Source organism: Empidonax traillii, unplaced genomic scaffold (genome assembly GCF_003031625.1).
Source record: "Empidonax traillii isolate 1590-97213 ecotype Southwest subspecies unplaced genomic scaffold, ASM303162v1 scaffold1409:size114308, whole genome shotgun sequence".
Taxonomy (NCBI): Eukaryota; Metazoa; Chordata; class Aves; order Passeriformes; family Tyrannidae; genus Empidonax; species Empidonax traillii.
This window is the reverse complement of record NW_020956602.1, coordinates 44,115-62,713: the sequence shown is the minus strand read 5'-3', so window position 1 is coordinate 62,713 and position 18,599 is coordinate 44,115. Positions and strand designations below refer to the sequence as shown.

Below are 18,599 nucleotides of genomic sequence, written 5' to 3'. Positions count from 1 at the left end.
TTTTCCCCCGGTTGATTTTATTGTCGGTTTCAAATTCTAAGCTGATTTTGGAGATCTCTGCAGTAAACCAGCCTGCCTTAGTGTAGAGCAGCTTCCCCAACGTGTCCTTTTCTCTCTCCCTGCCTGCTGTCTCTGCCGTTTCTGCTGCTCCTGCTGCTGACAGAAAACGTGTTAGGAAAGCAGAAAGAGAAAATGCCAGCCATCCTGGTAGCCTCCAAAATGAAATCGGGACTACCTAAACCCGTACACAGCGCTGCTCCAATCCTGCATGTCCCGACGGCCAGGACCATCCCACAGCCCTGTTACCTGAAGTTTGGGAGCAAGGTGGAGGTGACGAAGCCATTGTACTCCAGCCAGATTCCTCTCAAATCTTCTAATGGACAAGAAAACGCAGGAGATGCACTCCCAGCAAGGAAGAGTAGCTCGGTAGAAAATGGAATTGACACACAGGTTAGAAGGCACCAAATGCTGGGGAAGGTGTATGCGAGAATTTGTTTCTGTGTCGGGAGTGTGCAGCAGGTTTTCTGGGGTAAATAGCGGTCTGAGAAGGGGTGTGTGTGTGTGTATGCTAACATCTGTCTGAAGTGGTGGGATGTTTTATATTGCACATAGTGGCATGTGTAATTTTGTCAGCATGATGGGAGCTGATGGTGGGGTGGTCAGGGACGGGGCTGCATGTGCTGCTTGCCTGCGTTACCTTCCCTGTCACCTTTGCTTGAACTTGGGGGGGGATTTGCAAAAGGGAGACGGTAGAGATGTTGTTTATGGGGTGTGTTCTTTGTGTTCTTTATGTAGATGCTAAGTGTGATGGCTGGGTTGTGTGCCTGGGCTGGGGAAAGATCGCTGGCTGTGGGGAATGTGTTTTGTGTTTGGTCATGTACTGTACCAGGGCACTAGTTGTGTGAACATTTTGTATTTGTAGTTGTGTGGGGAGTGAATGGGAGGCAGTGCTGGTTGCTAAATTACAATATACATGTCATTCAGCGCAGCTAAATTAAACAGATTATGTAGGAAATGAATACTCAAGTGGAACTGCCTGTTATAATGCTAAATGTGCATGACATCACAGACGCAGCACATCATCAATACCCTTTTTTTTTATTATTATTATTTCCCTTTGATCTGTACCGGTTGTGTATTTTTATATATGCTGCTTGTTTCTGTAGGGGAGGAGAAATGTAGGTTCTGCAGCTCCTTTGGTTTTTTTGTCACATAATAACGTCCCCAACGTGGCTGGGATCGCCTTGTCCCGCCTGCGCCCCGGTGGGCTCTGCAGCAGCCTGAGCAGACACAGTGTGTGGAGCGTGCTAACGGTGGGAGCAAAGCAGATGGTGTTGCTGCAGCAGGCAGAATTGATCACCATTACACAGAGATCACTGTATTGCAGCAGCGTGATGTATTTTGGCAACAGCCATCTACACATTACAAGCCACTGCTGACAATATCTGAGTCCGGTGGGAGGTGATACCATTATACCGGGGTAGGGAAATGATGACAGATGACTTACCTGTTGGTTTGGTGGTTTTTTTTTTTTTCCCTCCTCGAGGAATAATGGATCATCCCTGCCACCTGGATTTTGAAAACCTCTGTCCTCGTAACCCTGTTCTCTTCAGGCAAATGTGACCACCGATTGGGCACGTTTGACCGCATGCCCTGATTTTGGGATGTGCTGCGCTTTCGCTGCCGGTAGACAGGGTGACGTATTGGGCTGCTCAGGCCAGACAAATACGACTGTAGCAGTCCCTGAGGGACTGAGAGCAGGGAAAGGAGACAGCCAAGCGTTGGTGGCAGGGTGGTGGCAGCAGACAGACCAACCTGCGCATCACATCTTGCCCTTACGGGAGAATCGAGCGCTCGCTTGTGCCGGAGTCTGTCCTTGCGATTATGAAACGTCAGCAAAATCTCATTATCTGCTGCTTTTTTCTCTCTCACACGTGCCATGGTTTCTGCATAGAAATCTATATTCCTGCAGAAGGGATTGTTATTCAGAAATACTTTCTCATCTTGTGACAGATTATGCTCAGAGAGATCCTGCCAGTGGGAGCTGTTTGCAGCAGTAGGGGCAACACTATGGTGGTTTTAACCCTTCTACAGATGTGGAACAAACCCATTTTTTGTATCCTAATGATGAAAGGGTCTTGATGCTAACTCATTGTGTTTAAACAGGGAGTGATTTTGGCCGAAGAAATGTCAGGTAATTTTGCTCTTTTTAGTAATTTCAGCAGCAGGAGAAATCTTAAGCTTTGCTTTCTCAGTAACCTCCTCCAGGTAGCAGTCTGAGCAGATGACCAGCACCTTTTAAGGTGTGAACCAGCAAAAACCAGTGTTTTACTATCCGTTATCTTGAATAAACACACTCATTTTTTGTTGTTCTTATTGATCCAACTTTGATCCTTCTGCCCACCTAAGCATGCAGGGTTCTGCCATTCGAGGTGGTCGTTTGGAACAGCAGGACAGCAGGAGATTTTTTTCCAGATACGTTTTTATCAGGGACACTGTTCTTTCTTTTTTTTCTGCTGTTCTTCCCTCCCAGGGGAGGAGGAGCAAGATGGATGGAGAGCTGCCAGGTGGTATGTCAGCAGCAGAAGCATTTTTATCTGGGCAGACCTTCCAGTTGCATTCAGATACAGAAGTGCTTTCTGATAAGAAGCCTGGTAAGGTTTAGTCTTAAACACTGCACCAGGTGTTGAGAATCATAGACATGTCCTCTCAGGGTGATCACCTGCTTCTCTGCTGCGTAGTTCATCTGAAGCACCATTTTACTCACCATTTTACTGTGCAGGCACCTGGCATCACTTCTACGTTGAATTTGGGTTTGCCTTTTTTCCCTGTGCTTAGCTGACTGAGAAGAGATTGTGTCTGGTGCATTGACCAGAGTGTAAGGACACTAGACCATGCTTTCATGCTGTTGTAGCATGTTTCAAGCCACTTACAGTGCTTCGTGAGTTTTTTGGGTGCCAGGTAGCACCTTTCTTGAGCCTGATTCTTCAGAGAACATGAGCACTGCAGGTGGTTTTTCATTAAAGCACCAATTTTTTAAAAAACTGCTAAAAATCGGGGTGTCCCACTTACACATGTGGTATCAGTGAAAACTTCTAAATGTTTTGCTGAGCTTTTTGTCGCTCCTCTTGATACGGTTTTACACGTGTAAACTGGGTTTTATACCAACTAGAAGTTTTGTGCCTTAAGGCCATATATGGGCAATGTGTTATTTAAAATGCTGTGCAATTTATAAAAAGCATTCTTCAGAGTATTTCAGAGGCACTTTCCAAAGAAAGGTCTGAGGGTTTTAGCAGTCAAGCCCATTGTAAAATGCTAGTCGGAAATCTTAGGTCGATGAATCATGGCAGTATCATTCCTATTTTATTGTTGCTGATATACACACTCCATTCATTTTTCCATATTAAAATCCCTGTGTTGTGCACAACAGTATCTGACTGTTGCACTGGTGCGCTTATTTTGTCTAATTTGAAAACACCGCCAATAAATTGTAGCCATATTTAGAGGGCGTTGTTTTGGAAATATTTAACTTTGTTACCAGAGAAACTTCCGTCAGGGGGGGATGGCCAAGATAGCGATCTCTCATCTACAAACTGGTATTTATTAGCGGTTCTGAAAAGAAGTCGGATGTATTTGGCTACTAAATTTGCATTAGTTATTTAAGACAGGAGTCGTTGCCAATTGGGAGTCCGTGGCCGTGGTATAATTGTTCGTGCAGATGCAAGAAGGAAGATTCTGTTCCAGCAATACAGTCTGTTGCCATGTTATTGGGAATGCCACTGAATCCAGATCATGGATTTAATTACTGTGTTTATTGCTGCTGGGTTGTATTCTCGAGCTCCTTGATTTTCTTTCCCTGGAAAACCCCAAAAATTTGTCACCGCGTCTTCAGTACCTGAAGTGCAGCCCTAAAGGCACTGGGCCCGTGTTTAAGTGGTTGCTCCCACCCTTCCACTGAAACACTTCAAGTTAACAGACTTTGTTTAACCTGGTATTAAAGTATGTATATTCAGCAATTACCTGTAACTGTGCTTAGCTTTGGGCAGGGATGGGTTGGGGTTGGACTTGTTATTTCTTTGCAAACTTCTTTGCAATACTTGTTTGCTGAAAACCAGGCAGGTACTTTCTCCTGGTGGACATGGCAGGCAGGTGCTCACTGGGTGTTATATTTTCACTCCCTTTTCTCTTCCCCCACACTAAGCAAACCTAGTTCTTTTACAGGATTTCTAGAACTCTTACACCTCTTTGTGTTATCTACTGAACTCTTCAGTTCCCCTTTTTGTTTTTGGGTTTTGTTTTTTTTTTTTTTTTTTAAGAATTCAGTTCAGAACTGCTTGGGTATCATTGTCTGAAATAAAGCTCCCTTGCTCAGCTAGATTTTTCTTCATGTTGCTTTCTCAGTTTGGGAAGATCTTGTTGAGTTGGGCAGCAGAGATTTGTTTGCAGTCTAGGTTTGGGGTGTTCCAGACCTCCCTATTTTCCAGTCTTACACTAGCTATTTCTTCTAGTGATTTAGTTCTTCTTTCCTAATTTGTGAAGATCATCCACATCTGGGGTGTGCCTCAAAAACATTTGCAATACCTACAGAGATAAAAAATGTACCTGGTTTTTTTTCTTCACTACCCATTCTGTGGTCCAAGGAATGACAAGGCTGTGGAATGGAATTGGCAGAGAAGCTCCATTACATCTCCCTACAAAAAAGTCTACTGGATAGGCCTTCCCAGGTTGGCAGCACGCTGCTGACACATTTCAGGGAGTTTTTCAGTCAGCTGTGTGCTGCTCTCAAGCTGATTAATTAATGGGTTCCTCCAGTATTTTTCCACACTTCAAATTTAGGCTCACATCAACTGTTTGATGAGCCACACGTGACTTGAGATCTGCTGGCTATCAGGTTTCCTTCTCTGCCTCAATCCCCCTGTCCCCATGCCATTAGCAATCCAAATGAAGCCATGTATTTCAGATATTAGTAATCCCTTTCCTGTATTTTAATTAACTTTTTACCAGAAGCCGTTTATACCTCCGTGTCACTGTCTTGCTAATGTGAAGCTTCATAGAGAGATTAACAGGGCACATTGCAGAGAGAAATTGTGCCTTCCTTTCTCACATGCATGGCCATTTTTGGTGTGTGATATTGGGCTTCAGAGCTTGTCTACTGGACCAGGCTGAGAAGGGATGGGAATCAGGCAAATCTTTGTCTGGAGCCAGTTTCAAGTCAGATGAACATTGGTTGGATTCAGTGCCATCACGTGAGCTGCCTCAATGGTGTGAAATTTGGTCTCGCCTCTGCTGAGATAATTATGAAAGAAATTATGAGAGATGTGGTCAGTCACACTGATAACTTTAACAGAAAGGATGCCTTTTTGCAAGGTTGGAAGAAAACAAATGAGATCACATCCTGTGTGAACAAAGGATTAATTTTACTGAAATGTTGGGAGAAGCTAAGAAAAACTATGGATTCAGGCTATCAAAATACATACAAAGGAAATTTGAAATTAGTATTGATGAGGTTGTTTACGTGATTATAGTTAAGTACCCAAGCACATTCCTACAACAAAGACCTTTCTGCATCTTCCCTTCTGATGGATTTTTTTTTTTTTTTTGAGACACCATATGCAATCTGAGGCTAGTAAGTAGCCAAATTCTTCCTCTATTTGTGATTACAGCTGTTTTGATGTATTTATGGATGCATACTGGTAAATATTAAATTGTTGGGGGGTTGCTCCAGGTGAAATGTTACCACACAGAAAATGATTTCAAAGTTGTTTTATTGTGGTCATTAACATGGGCTTTCCAGTGATCTGTCTTTTCATATGAAGAGCTGCCCTTTCTAATGCATTTGAACAAAAGGTGTAAGATTGGGCCATAAATTCAGGAGGTTCTTTAATCATTGGGTTTTCATTTCGAATGTGCAAAGGGTCACTTGGGCTCAAAGTTCCATCCAGTTTTTAATTGCAGTGGAAGATATTTTTTTTTTTTTTTGCCCTCTGATTTCAGTCTAATTGTGACAGTTCTTGAATAAAAGAGCATTTTCTCACTGTGTGCTGTTCCTTCCCAAGTTCAGTACCTTTCCTGTAGAAATGCCCAAGATGGGATCTCCAAGGATGTTTCTAGTTGAACTAATAATGCTGCTGTTGAATTCAGTCAAGTTTTGTGGTCCATGGCAGTGTTCTTGAAACACTCATTTAATATGTCCTTTTTTCCTGCTTCCACTTTATTTATTTATGTTATTTCTCTGATCTCTTCTGGTAGAGTATATATAAGTATTTTTATATATACACATATTATTTATTTACACTCTCACATCTATATCAAAGGGGCTTCCAAATTTTAATATACTTAACCCAAGAGCACTCCTTAGAGGTTGGGATATTGTTCTTATTTTATAAATGGATGGCTGAGGCACAGAGAAACTTAGCCAAGGTCAGAAAGTCTGCAGTGCTATAGAAAATTACAGGCTAGTCCCCTGATATTAGATTATCTTTCTCCTTTGCTGCTACTTGTTAACAGTTCAAAATGCTTATGCATATGGTGTCCATGTGTTCTCCTTCTGTCCTTGAAACTGTTAGTTTACTCCATAAAGCTGAATTTCTCCAGGGAACACTCTCCTTTTTTTTTTTTTTTGTCCCTGTTTTAGCAAGTAAGTTTTATCACCTTCTGCTGTGACACTCGATGTACAGTGACACCCAAGAGAGAGGTAGAGGGGTATTAGGAGAGGAGAACAACAGGTGTTGATTTTAAAAGCTCCTGGCACTGAACCTGAGCTTTAGTTCTCAAAAAGAGAATTTTAAAAAAAAAAAAAAATCAAATTTTAAAGGAGTCTGGTGAACAAACCACGAACCTTTCCCTAAGTTTCAATTATCTGAGAAGTACCTAAAAGAAATAAAATTATGAGACCTACACCGCTGGTGCTCTTTTTGCCTATCCAGAGGATATCAGAAAAGAAAGCCTTTATTTATTGAGATAGGAAGGGTGGATTCAGTTCTTGGGTTTGGAAATTCAGGGTTGGTGTTGGCTGGTTTTAATTTCCTGTGAAGAGTCCTTTGAGAAACATTGTCTACTCTGTAATTTTACTTTCCAGATTGTCTCACCACTAGATTTAAATGTCTGATTAATTTGTGGATTATTTGCCGTTAATTTACAATTTGTAATTAACTGTAGATTAACTTGTAGACTATTTGAGTGCTTCTAGCCTACAAGCCCCCTTTTCCTACCAAGGCAGGAGAAATTAAGGGGGTACTTAATAATTACTTTGTCTGAACTTTCCAAATTTGCAACAGAATAAGTATTTTAAGTGTTGTTTAAGAAGATACAGTTATGAATGAAGCAGTAGCTGGGCCTTTAATGAAAGGATGCTTTTTGCTTATTTAAGCTTTGGGGCTAAACCTTCTGCTTTTATTCTTGTATCAATCAAGAGATGCTCTCAAAATTTTAACCCATTGATCTATTTTTTTCTGCAGCAGCAAACCATAGAATTTCATTCTCCTGAGAAATTCACCTGGCTAAAAATACCCTGCTTTAATACTATTTTTAGATACCTCTATATTTGAAGTATATAAATGGTTAGTTGTTATGTGTATTATTAGATGTGAACTGTTGGTACATTTTGTAACAGGAAGCTGCTGGTTTTCCATTCACCAAGAACTGGAATCCAGTCAAACACTTGGCACTTAGCTGTATGCCTCTAATTTTATCTGTAAATTGTTTTTTTTCTGAAATAGTTTGTGGAAACAGTCTCAGTTTCTTCAGTTTTGCAAAGCATAGGCATGGAAATAACTGCTAAAACTTTAAACAAATAAACCACCTATTAAAATAAATGAGAAAACAGGTCACTTCTTATTTTGAAACAGGCTGAGATCAGAAGTTTTATTCTGATTCTAACTTTTTTTTTTTTTGGCCTCTTGAACGTATTTTTAGGTGTGTTATACTTGGATTATTTTTCATTTTAATTTTGGGTTATTTTAGAATTGGAAGCAATGTGTGGGAAAACAACGCACGAAGGGAAAAAATATCCAACTCCTGTATTTGAAAATACACTTTTACCAGGACCCTTTCCCTCATGCATGTTCATTTTTGGACTGTCATATCATGGTATCTTCACAGTGTCTTATTTACTTGCTTTTTAGCCCGTTGTTTATCCCTTGTCTTGAAGGTCTCCTTAAGTCCTTTTCCTCATGTGTTTTGTTTTTTTTTTTTTTTTCTCTGCAGCAATGGCTACAAGTTGCTTTATCCTCCCTTTCACAGTTGGAAGGAGTCCCTAATTGTCCTTATTTTACCTGTTCTGTCACAAATACTGACCCATTTCTCCTCTCCTGTCCTTTTTGTCATGACCACCGTGGCACGATCCGAAAGTGTCCCGTGAGTTCATGTCTGTGGTGTAGGTACAGACGGTAGTAAGGCTGATTTGGAGGAGCCAGCAGCTGTAAAAGAGAGTTTGGGAGCCGCTTCCCCAGCAGTAATTGTTGAGGTTTTATTTTACACGAGCAAGGAGGAAAACTTATGGGCTGTAAAGACCGAGTTAAGTAAGGATTGGCAGGTGTTGGTTTGGTAGCAGCAGTGCTTTGCTTGGCAAGAAAACGTGGTAGGGTCTGTGAAGCATCAATTCCTGGGCAGTAAGTTGGTGGATTCATCGGTGTTTTCTTTGAAAGTGGTGATTTCTGCTTATTTAAGAATTCTAAATACTGTTAGTCCTTCCTTCAAGCTCCAGGAGCTCACAGGAGTGGAGGCCGAAGTGCTTGAGGTGCTGTTCCCTCCATGCCTTGAGAGAGGGAAGGTTGGGAACTAAGGCATGATGGTCCCAGAGGCCCACAGTGAGGTGAGTCTTCCCTGATAGGATTGCCTGTCTGCTACTGGAAATGCTGTCCAGAAACTATTACACTGTATTTTTTTTTTGCCATCTGTTAATTCTATATACGTGTCCATTGGCAGAACAAAATTAATACCCCAGCAGGATTTTGTGTTGCTGATGTAGCTTGTGGGATGTTTTATGGTGAACACGGGTACAGAGATTTTGTTGTACTTGTAAATGCTTAATTCTTGAAAATAACAAACATTTAGGAGCATAATCCTTTTATTTTAGCCATCTCCACTTGAGCCATGTCCACTGTTAGAGAATTACAGGCACCTTCAGTGCCAAAAAAGCTAAAATGCTGCTTTTTTGCACAAGCATTTTTGAAAGGCTAGCAGCTGTCTCTCCACGTCACGTCTACTTTGGCTGGTTCTCAGATGATGACATTAATTACCAGGAAGTCATTTCTAATCAACTTGTACAAGGGCTCTAACAAATTTGCTTCCTCTGGCAGATAGACAGCTATGAGGCACAGCCTTGGATGATCAGGCGGATGCAAAGGTTGGTGTCACCTCTTTCGGGGTCAGAACTCACTCTTAAGTCAATACAGCATGATAAAAAGTTACATTTTCTTCCAGAATTTAAACTTTGAAACTAATTTTAAACATGTCACGTGTGTCTTGAGATCAAATTTGCATTTGAAGCAACAGCTTAGAGATGGGTTTCTCTCTGCTTGCCCGATAGCCACAGGTCAGTCTGCTTCTCAGGACAGCCATACATATTCCAGACTTGTCTGGGGCTTAACTTGGACAGATTATTTTGGGAAGGAGTATTTTTGGCATTGCCGTGTCTTACTCCTCCGGGATGGGCCCTGGAGCACACAGGAGTCTGATCCTCCATGGTAATGTGCCAGATGGGCACTGCCCAAGAAAGCTGGCAGAAAGGTGCCTGTCCCTCTAGTGTGGAGCATCCTGTTTATCCCTACACAGCCTCTCCCGAGGAACTGTGTGAATTTGCCTTATTTCACTGAACCAAACCACTCTCTGCTCTTCGAGAGGGAAGAGCAGTGGTTGCCTAGGATCCCGTTTCCAAGCAGTACTTCCCACGCTGCAGCAGTGAAGATTTTCCTTTCCTGCCTGTAAGATGCCTTTTGGCCTTTTCCCTGGTAGGGTTTGGGCCACATGGAGTGATCTGTGTTGCATGTGCAGTGGGGTGTAGCGCCCCTGGGTCATGTCCACTGGAGGTTTGGTTGATCAGGTTGGATAGCAAGGCAGCTGTATCTTATTTTTAACACAAGAATTAATTCCACCTTCCCCTTGTCCAGCAGGTTACCTCAACCAGGAACCTGAAATAATAATAATAATAATAATAATAATAATAATAATAATAATAATCATGATGATGATGAAAAAAGTCTCTGAAGCTCCTAGACTTGTTAGTAGCAACTCAGTTCCCTGGCCACAGCAATTTGAAACAGATAAATTTAGCCCTCTTTACTACCTCCTGAGCAAATCCTCTCAGATGCAGCAGAAGGCAGGTTTGTGTTGAACACACACAGATTTTTCACCTATTCCCTTTACAGTCTGAGAGATGTCCATTGGTGTGGGATGTGATGGTGGGGACTGATGCCACCCTGTAGGCTGCTGTGTCAGCGCTTCTGAGCCGATGACCCGTCAGGCCCGCTCAGTGTTCGTCGTGTAGCATTAAGAGATCTGAAATTTCAGTGTTCCACCGGCAAATCTTTTCATTCCAGGTAGTTTTGCAGTGGTTCTTAGTAGCTCGTTATGAATGGATTTTCAACAAAGGAAAGCCTGAGGCTTTCCGTGCACATGGGCACGTTTCAGTCATGCAAACAATACCTGTGGTGGAAGGAGGCTCTTGTAAACCATCTTGTGAATAGCTGCAGCATCACTCAGAGCAGTTCCTCCCCCTCCCTCCTCCTTTCCTCCCTGACAAGCAGCTGAAATGGCAGGGCTTGGTTTGGCCAGTACTTTGCAGTCATTTACAGCAACTGCTGTTAAATGCTGGGCTGAAATGGATGGGGAGCTCAGCTAATTTGCATGATTTAAAATGCCAGCTCGGTTTAATGTAGAGCAGCTGGTATATACTTAACTCCTTCAGGAGAAAACTTAATACCAGCAGATCGCATTATCCGGGGCTACACGGCACTTATTTATTTATTTATTCGTTCCTTCTCCCCTCTGCTTCCTGGAGCGTTTGTAAAGATCATTTATCTGCCCCCGGTGAAGAGCTCTGCTCTCTGTTGATATTTCTGCACCTTGCAGGGTTCACAAAGCAAATACTTGTTGAGCATCCACTTACACACTGACCTTAGCAGATAGGACTCTAAATTAAGATGTGTCACGATGAAGGATGGCGAGATTAGTTGGAAGAGGGACAGGTGTAGAGGCCTGGATTAGGTGGATTACTGCATACTCAATTTCTTAGGGTTAAATTTCGAGGTTGAAAATGGCTAATTCCACAGTTATGGAATTAGGATGTGCTGTGCTGTCCCTCTGGGTGCTGTGCCAGGAGCCAGAGTCACCTTGTGAGGGAAGGAGGACTCAGAGGATCAAAGAATTCCTTTGCTCCCCTGTAATAATTAGCATAACCTCAGTGAGAGGATGGAGGGAGCATAATCTTTTAATACCAACCTTTCTCAAAATTGACCTTGTCACGGGCAGATTCAGCTTCTCACAGAGAAACAGATGTGTGGTGGAGTCACTCTTACTGCATCAGAAATGCTGGCACAGGATCTCATCCTCTGCCAAAATTCTCTTGCCTTTCCCTGGGCGATCAGCCCCTTATGCCAAATTGCTCTGGACGTGCCTTTGGATGAGCTGTGGGATATTGCTGGACTTTACAAAGCCAGGGCTTCCTTCAGGCATTCAAAATGAGGTATTCTCTTCCTCTGAAAATTTTTTATTCCATCAAGCTTGAGCTGAATTTTCTCATGAAACAACAAATGGTGGCTTTTGAAGACCTTTATTAGTCCCAAGCACAACCCATTAAGCTGGAAATAAAACATATTTTAGCTTCTTTTGGCATGAGTAAGTCCTTCAGTGTTCATCTGAGGTTTGAGCATTTCTATTACCCTTTATAAACCTTTGTGTTAGACCATATCATGTGGCTGCTGGGTTAGTATCAGTGCTGTGTTTGGTCTGTGGGATGGCAAAGTCACGTTGGTAAAGGAGAAAGGACAAGTCTTCCCCAATGAAAACTGATTATTGTCTTTTTTGTTGTTGTTGCTGTTGTTGTGAAATGGAAACCACTAAGAAGATGACCTCCTATAATCTTCTTTCATGAATGTAGACAAGACAAATTGCCCTTGGTGATGAAATACTTCATTCTTTCATCTCGTGTTGTCCATGTGTAAGATCATTAGCCTGCCTGCATGCTGTGGAAGATTACAGCCCTGCATTATACAGGCAGATTATTTATGTTGTAGTGCATGTATACCATAACTAGGTTGAACATCTGAATGTTTTTGATGTATAATATTCAAATAATTTCAGCCATTTGAGGAAAAGCCTTGCTAAGGGTTATGCTTGAAGGCATAAAAAAAAAATATATATAGTTAAGCAAGACACATCTATCCTTTAAACAGACAGAAACCATTTTGTGAGGCAGTTTGGAAGGTTCCATTCTAGCAGGGGTAGAGCAGTGTGGTTTAGGAAGTGGTTGTCAGGCACCAGGTCAAACCTTCCAACAAACGATGCTATTTATGTTTATCAAGTCTAACTCCAGGCTTCTGGAACAGGAGCAAATTAGCCAGCTTTTCATTTATGCTGTGTGAGAGCTGCCTGTGAGTTAGTAAATCCTCATCAACCATGGCACTTGAGTGTCTTAAGTATTGTTTGTTTTCTTTTTTTTATAACTAAGGGATAAGTTTATTTCTTTTAATGCTTTTCCATTGGTTAATACAAACTTTTCAGGGATCCAGGCTTGACCTCTAATGCTTATTATTTCATTCCTTGCTATTTTCCACCACAGATATTTTTATCTTGCTGTTTTTAGGACTTTTCCAACTGGTCAGAAGGTTAGGAAAGCCAGTTCCACCAGGCTGGACAAGCTGTGGAAAAAAAAAAAAAGCTTGAAGGAACGATAAGAGAAGTTTCTATGGCACCTTCATTTTGAGCTGCACCTTTCTGCCAGGAGGAGTTTCAGTCCTAAAGGGCAGGGAGGATGCAGTGATGAGTCCCTGAGCCACAGGCCATCGGCGTCATTGTCACCTCCTCGTTGCCTGCTGCAGTTTATCACCAGCAACTCCCTTATCTCACAGGTGTTCTGCGGAGATAAATCCCATTATAATTCCAAGCAGCTCAGGTAAAGTGATACCTGGAGCCATGAAATCACCTTAAGTAGCTAACAGGAGGACTTCTAAACCTTTATGAGTCACTGATCTGCTTTTTTCTTATTGATTTTTTTTTTTCTTAAGGCAATACTTGAATCAAAGCAAGAGATACTTGATATCAAGTCCTTCCCACTAATGATTTATGGATTTTAATAAAACTTGTGAAGATAGAGGTCACATTGTCAGGAGAAGGTTCTCAGCTATAAACAGATATCATTACTTTTGGCTGTTGCCTTCTGAAAACAGCAGTCTATCCTTTTATTGCTGAAAATAATTTAAGGAGAAGATAAGAATCGAAGAGCTGTGTCCGCTATTCCGAGTTATAATGAGGAGTTTGTGGGCTGTGGGTTTCCATCTGCACTCCACTTTTCCTTGCCATCTGCCCACGAGGAGAAAATATTCAGCCAGGAAAATAGTAGGATGCCCTGCAATTCTGCAGCCACAGAACACCCAGTTACACACCTTGTAACTTCTCTTACCTTGTGAGATTTGTAAGGAAACCTGAGCCGGTGATAGTACAGCTCTGAAAAGGAAAAGGGGAGTGTTAAAAAAGGGCCTTTTTGGAGGATGGAAAAAGGGAGTTTTAAGCCCCATGAGTTGTATGATTGGCCACTTAGTAGAAGCAAGGAGTCTGCAGAGTGTTAATTTGTCGTATGTAACGCAGCTGAGAACTATATGTGAAGGCTGAGATTATGCTAATTTATGCAGTTCACACTGCTACTGCAGTTTAAAAATAGCTTCTCTTCCAGGGATCTGGATCTACTGCGGGTTGGCTTTGCATTTAACTCTGCAAATGTTACCAGTTTGAACAAAGAGCAAGCCTTGACCTGAGAGGTCTTTTTATCCCAGAATAGTTAAGGTTGGAAGGGACCTCTGGAAATCATCCAGTGCAAGGTCACCTGGAGCAGGTGACACAGGAACGAGTCCAGGTGGGTTTGCAGTGTCTCCAGAGAGGGAGACTCCACCACCACCACCACCTTGGGCAGCTGTTCCAGTTCTCCTCGTCGTGCTCTCTGGTAGCAGGCAGCGCTTGCTGCTGTTCCTCTTTTTGTAGGCATGTGCTTCTACCACATTTCACTGCTTCCATTCAAGAGGCTGGAAGGAAAATATAAGTCCTCTTGGCTTAGGAATGGCACAGAAGTGTTAGTGGATGCTGTGAACAGCTGCAGTGTGAGGCCCGAGGCTGAATGCCCGAAAGAATAGTTCAGATTAAAGCGTGTTTTGGGGTTTTTTTTTGGCATCTTGGTTTGTTTTGCAGAGCTCGGCACCTGTTGCACAGGTGTGGGGTGCCCTGGAGTACCTCTGGAGGTATTTGGCTCATCATCCCTCACTCTGCATGCCATTGTTTTGGGTGCTTATGGGATGTAAAGAACAAAAAGAGGGAGGAAAACCTCCACTTCCTAGTTGTGATTAAAACCAATTTTCAGGTTGTCACGTTGGAAGTGAATTTCCAACGAGGTCGAGTAAAACGTGAGATAAGAAACGTATTGCAGCTGGAGTCGGTGGGTAATTTCGTATCCCGATTTTGTACTTAAATTCTGAAAGAGCTAGAATGTATTCTGCAGTTTAAGCCGTAATTTAGCTGTATGAATAGAGTTACACGCAGTAATGGAACTGATTTTAAACACCGAAGCAACTCGGGACAGAAAGTCCTGGCGTGTATCTTGTGTCGGAGCAGCTGTTCCTCTCTGACAAGGAGATGGCAACAGGTTTTGCCTACCAGGAGATAAACCCATCCTAAGCATGAACACGCTCAGTTTTAGAAGCTTACGGTGATGAGTGGAAGCCAAGAAGATGTAATTCCCCTTCCTCTTTTCCTTCTACCACCTTCAGTCTTGGGATGAGACTTTTGATGGAGATTTAATGCCCCTCCCCTCATTAGTGGACGAGCCTTATTAACCTTTTGCAGGTGGTTTCTGCTCTTTCCCCAGCTGACTTAACTAAGCTCCTCCTGGTTAAACTGGGTGGGACTGGCTGCTCTGGCTGATGAGCCTTAAGAAGCTGCACATGGGAGCTGGGTGCCTTCCTTCTCCTCCCCGGGGCATTCCCGGGGCAGGGAAAGCTTGTGTGGGTCATGGGTTTGTGCTGGAAGAAGCAGGAGGCTTCGGGTAGGTGTTCCTTCCAGAGGGAACCACGGGCTGGTTTCTCTTCTAGTTCATTGTGCTGTGTAGAACTGGCAGGGCTTGTGGTTTATCATGTGCGTTGAAACGGGTTAATATCTTGTAGGTGAAGCAACACGTGGGAGAGAGATGGCTCATGTCATGGTTTAAAAGAATGACTTGTTGTGTTTTGTTCGGTAAACCCTTTTTCCAGTTCAGCTCAGGAAGGGCTGATAACCCCTAATGGAGACCTGGGTGTTCGTGCCATCTCTTCAGTAACTGCTGTGGAAAAAGCTCATTGAACAGAAAAGCTGTCATAGAGAACAGTGGTTACAGTGCAAATTATTGGAGGTTTTACTCTTTTTTTTAGGATCATCATCACTTTAGGGCAAGTTTTTTGACTTGGTCAGTGGGTTAATCCATGAAAATTGGTAGGGAGGGAACGCACAGTTGATCTTTGTGGAAGGTGGAAGTTACTGATGGTCTGGAGTCATTCAGCACTCGGGACTGTAAGTCAGTCTGAAAAGCAGGTGTAGATCAGTGACTCATTTTTGCCTGTCTTACTGCGATTCCACATGGATATTGGTGAGGTCAGAGCAGAGATGTAACCTTATATGTGAATTTACCTATGAGTGTGTTCTTTCTACTGTTCAGTTTTGAAAAACAACTCAGATTTGTTTACTAAACTGCGGAGAAATTTAGAAACTGGAGTAGTGGATGAGGCCAGATTTATTTTTGATTTCCACCATCGTCATTGGATGTCTGCAACTGGACTTGTGTTTGTATTGGGAATTAACTTCTGTATACCAAACCACAGAGGTAACAGTGTCCTGGGGTAGTAAAAAAAATGTGAAGTAACACGGGTAATGACACAAGGCCACATCTTCCCCCCTCTGAGCCCAAAATACACCAAAGGGGAGGGTCAGTTTGCAGAAGTCAGTGAATGTGATGGAGGTATCTACACCTTTTTCGCAGGAAGACAGGATTTACCAGCTTGGAAGTGTCAGTCGTGGGTTCTTGGGAGCTACTTAGGTTGGACCCAGTCTTTGGACTGTCTCAGTGAGTAGGAGTAGCTGTGGGCGTCCCTTTTATTATAGGTGGTTAGCCTGACGCTGAGTTTAAGTTAAAAAAAAATCGGGGTAAGGCTGAGTGAAAGGAAAAAAGGGAATGGAACAGAATAAGCGGTTGCTGCAGCTGTCTCTCTGTGGGATGGGTTAGCTGGGCTGCTATTGCCACCTGGTGGTGTTGGACAGAACCGAAGCAGACCTCATTTTCCTTTGGTTTCCCGGGTGAGTTGCATGGATTTAAGTAGCTATTGCGTATCGATAAGATTTATTAATTATACGCTTGTATTATAGATAACCCTTTCAATGAAGGGGGAAAAAAAAATCCACGGTGTTTTCTGACCATCGTTTATTTTGGCCACAGACAAATGTTTTAAAAAACGAAAACTTGATTTCTTTGAGCGTTGCCAGATCCTGAATTAGCAGCGAGTTTTGGGGTGAGCTGGTTGCAATGTGTGTGTGTGTGAGAGGTGTTTCGTGTGGGAAGACCTTTGGAGAAGGAGAAAAAGAGCAGGGGGAGGAAGCTCTGCCTCGTTTGTGCGGAGACACATCCTGTGGAATCCACCAGAATGGCAGGTGTAGCTGCCATCACCCCGGTGCAGCTCTGAGGCACCCACAGAAATGGAACAGCAGGGGATGTGACGTCCTCCCGGCCTCGGAGCATCTCCACCAGAGACACGCTGTGACTTGGTGGCACATGGACACGCGGCTAATGAATGTCTCTGAATTGCTTCAGCGTGGTCCAGTCACTGGATTAGCAGGGCAAATTTGATTACCATAAGTGATTAGTGTCTTATCTTGCCGAAATTAGGGGATCATTATCAAATGATGAGGGTTTTTTTGCACGTAATGTGACTTAATTGTCCTTTCGTTGTGTGGAGTTTTTGTTGCAGTCCTTGTAGCAGGGGAATACAGATTAAGTTGTAGTTACAAAGAAAAAAAGGAGATCACTGTTCAGCCCCTCCTGTTCAGCGACAAAGCCACACTCTGTAGTTAAATCTGTAGATTCTCTGTCTCTATGAAATATCAGCATCTGGAGTATTTCAGGGCTTCACAGTGTTCTCCAGTGAAGCACTGGCACAGGTTATTTGCTATGAACCTTTCAGGCAGCACTTAGGAGCTACAATCAGCTTTGCTGTGTACTGACGTTTGATCTGACCTGTGGTAGGGGCCTGACCTAAATGTTTCTTTCCCTCTGTTGCAGCTGCAATGAACAAGGATCTGTATTTCGGTGGGGGGAATGCCAATCCATTGAAGTCACAAGCATTTGCTTGGAATTGTGGCCGAGAAATTTAATGTGTTGTCAGGTTTTTCCCTGGAAGCGTTCCCGGCCAGGTTGGATCGAGCTTGGAGCAACCAATTCCAGGTGTCCCTGCCCATGGCAGATAGGTTGGAACTGGGTGGTTTTTAAGATCCCTTCCAACCCAAACTATGATGAAAAAACCCACCATTTCGATAGAGGGGGAAAATATTTCTGAAGCAGCTCTACTATCCTTGTACGTGTCATCTCTGGGTTTCCAAAGCAGCATCCCAGGACTGCCTGTGTTTCTGAGGCATTGGGTCCCGTAAGACCATTGGGTTCAAAAGAACCAGCACCCTGGCACCCCAGCAAAGCCTCGCCCAGTGTGATGGAGCAACTCTGTGCTGGCAGCAAACCAGATATAAGAACTGGGACTTAATGTATAGACCCCTTAGACCCTTCACACCGGCCACTTTTTGTAATTCTGACCATTCTTCTCCCATTAACAAGGTCCTTTCCCCGTTTGTTTTTATCAGTACAGTCATTAAGGCAGTGTGAGCCAGTTTTAACAGGACCTGGAATGTATCTAAATAAATAAATCCTATACAAAGTCCTTTCCCCCGTGAATATCAAGTGCTGATTTCACTTGGCTCTTTCAAGCCGCCTTCGTGCTGTATTTTTGGCTGCAGGAGACCATTCTGACCAGAAAGCGTAGTTGTTTTGTGACTTGCTGTTCTGTATTGTTATCAAGGCTTTATTAGATTTCTAGGCTTACTAGCAGTAATCATAATTTTGCCCAGAAGCAGTTAAACTAGCAGGAAGCAGAACAGGGTTTTTTGGGGTTTTTTTCAGTCCGTTGTTAACAATTGCAGTTATTAATATTCCCTGAAATGGGAGCCAGACCTTATTTCTCATGTGTGATGGCCGGTTTTTTTCTTTCTTTCTGGTTCATATGTGCTTCATCCTCACAGTAGTTGGAAAATGAATTGGATCACAATGGTACAAATGCTGCTTACAGTGATCCCGCATGCAGTGAAAAAGGATGAAAAGAATTTTT

General features: G+C 42.9%; 1 protein-coding gene across 1 annotated transcript in view; it reads left to right on the top strand.

The window, feature by feature from the left end:
* Positions 1 to 14: 14 nt before the first annotated feature.
* Positions 15 to 18,599, top strand: part of LOC114069974 (neuron navigator 2-like) — a gene marked incomplete at its 3' end in the record, with an annotated part of 59,155 nt that continues 40,570 nt past the window's right edge. The window contains exon 1 of the mRNA XM_027907147.1: positions 15 to 450. Within this exon, the coding sequence (XP_027762948.1) occupies positions 193 to 450 (258 nt within the window). The remainder of the gene's footprint in view (positions 451 to 18,599) is intronic.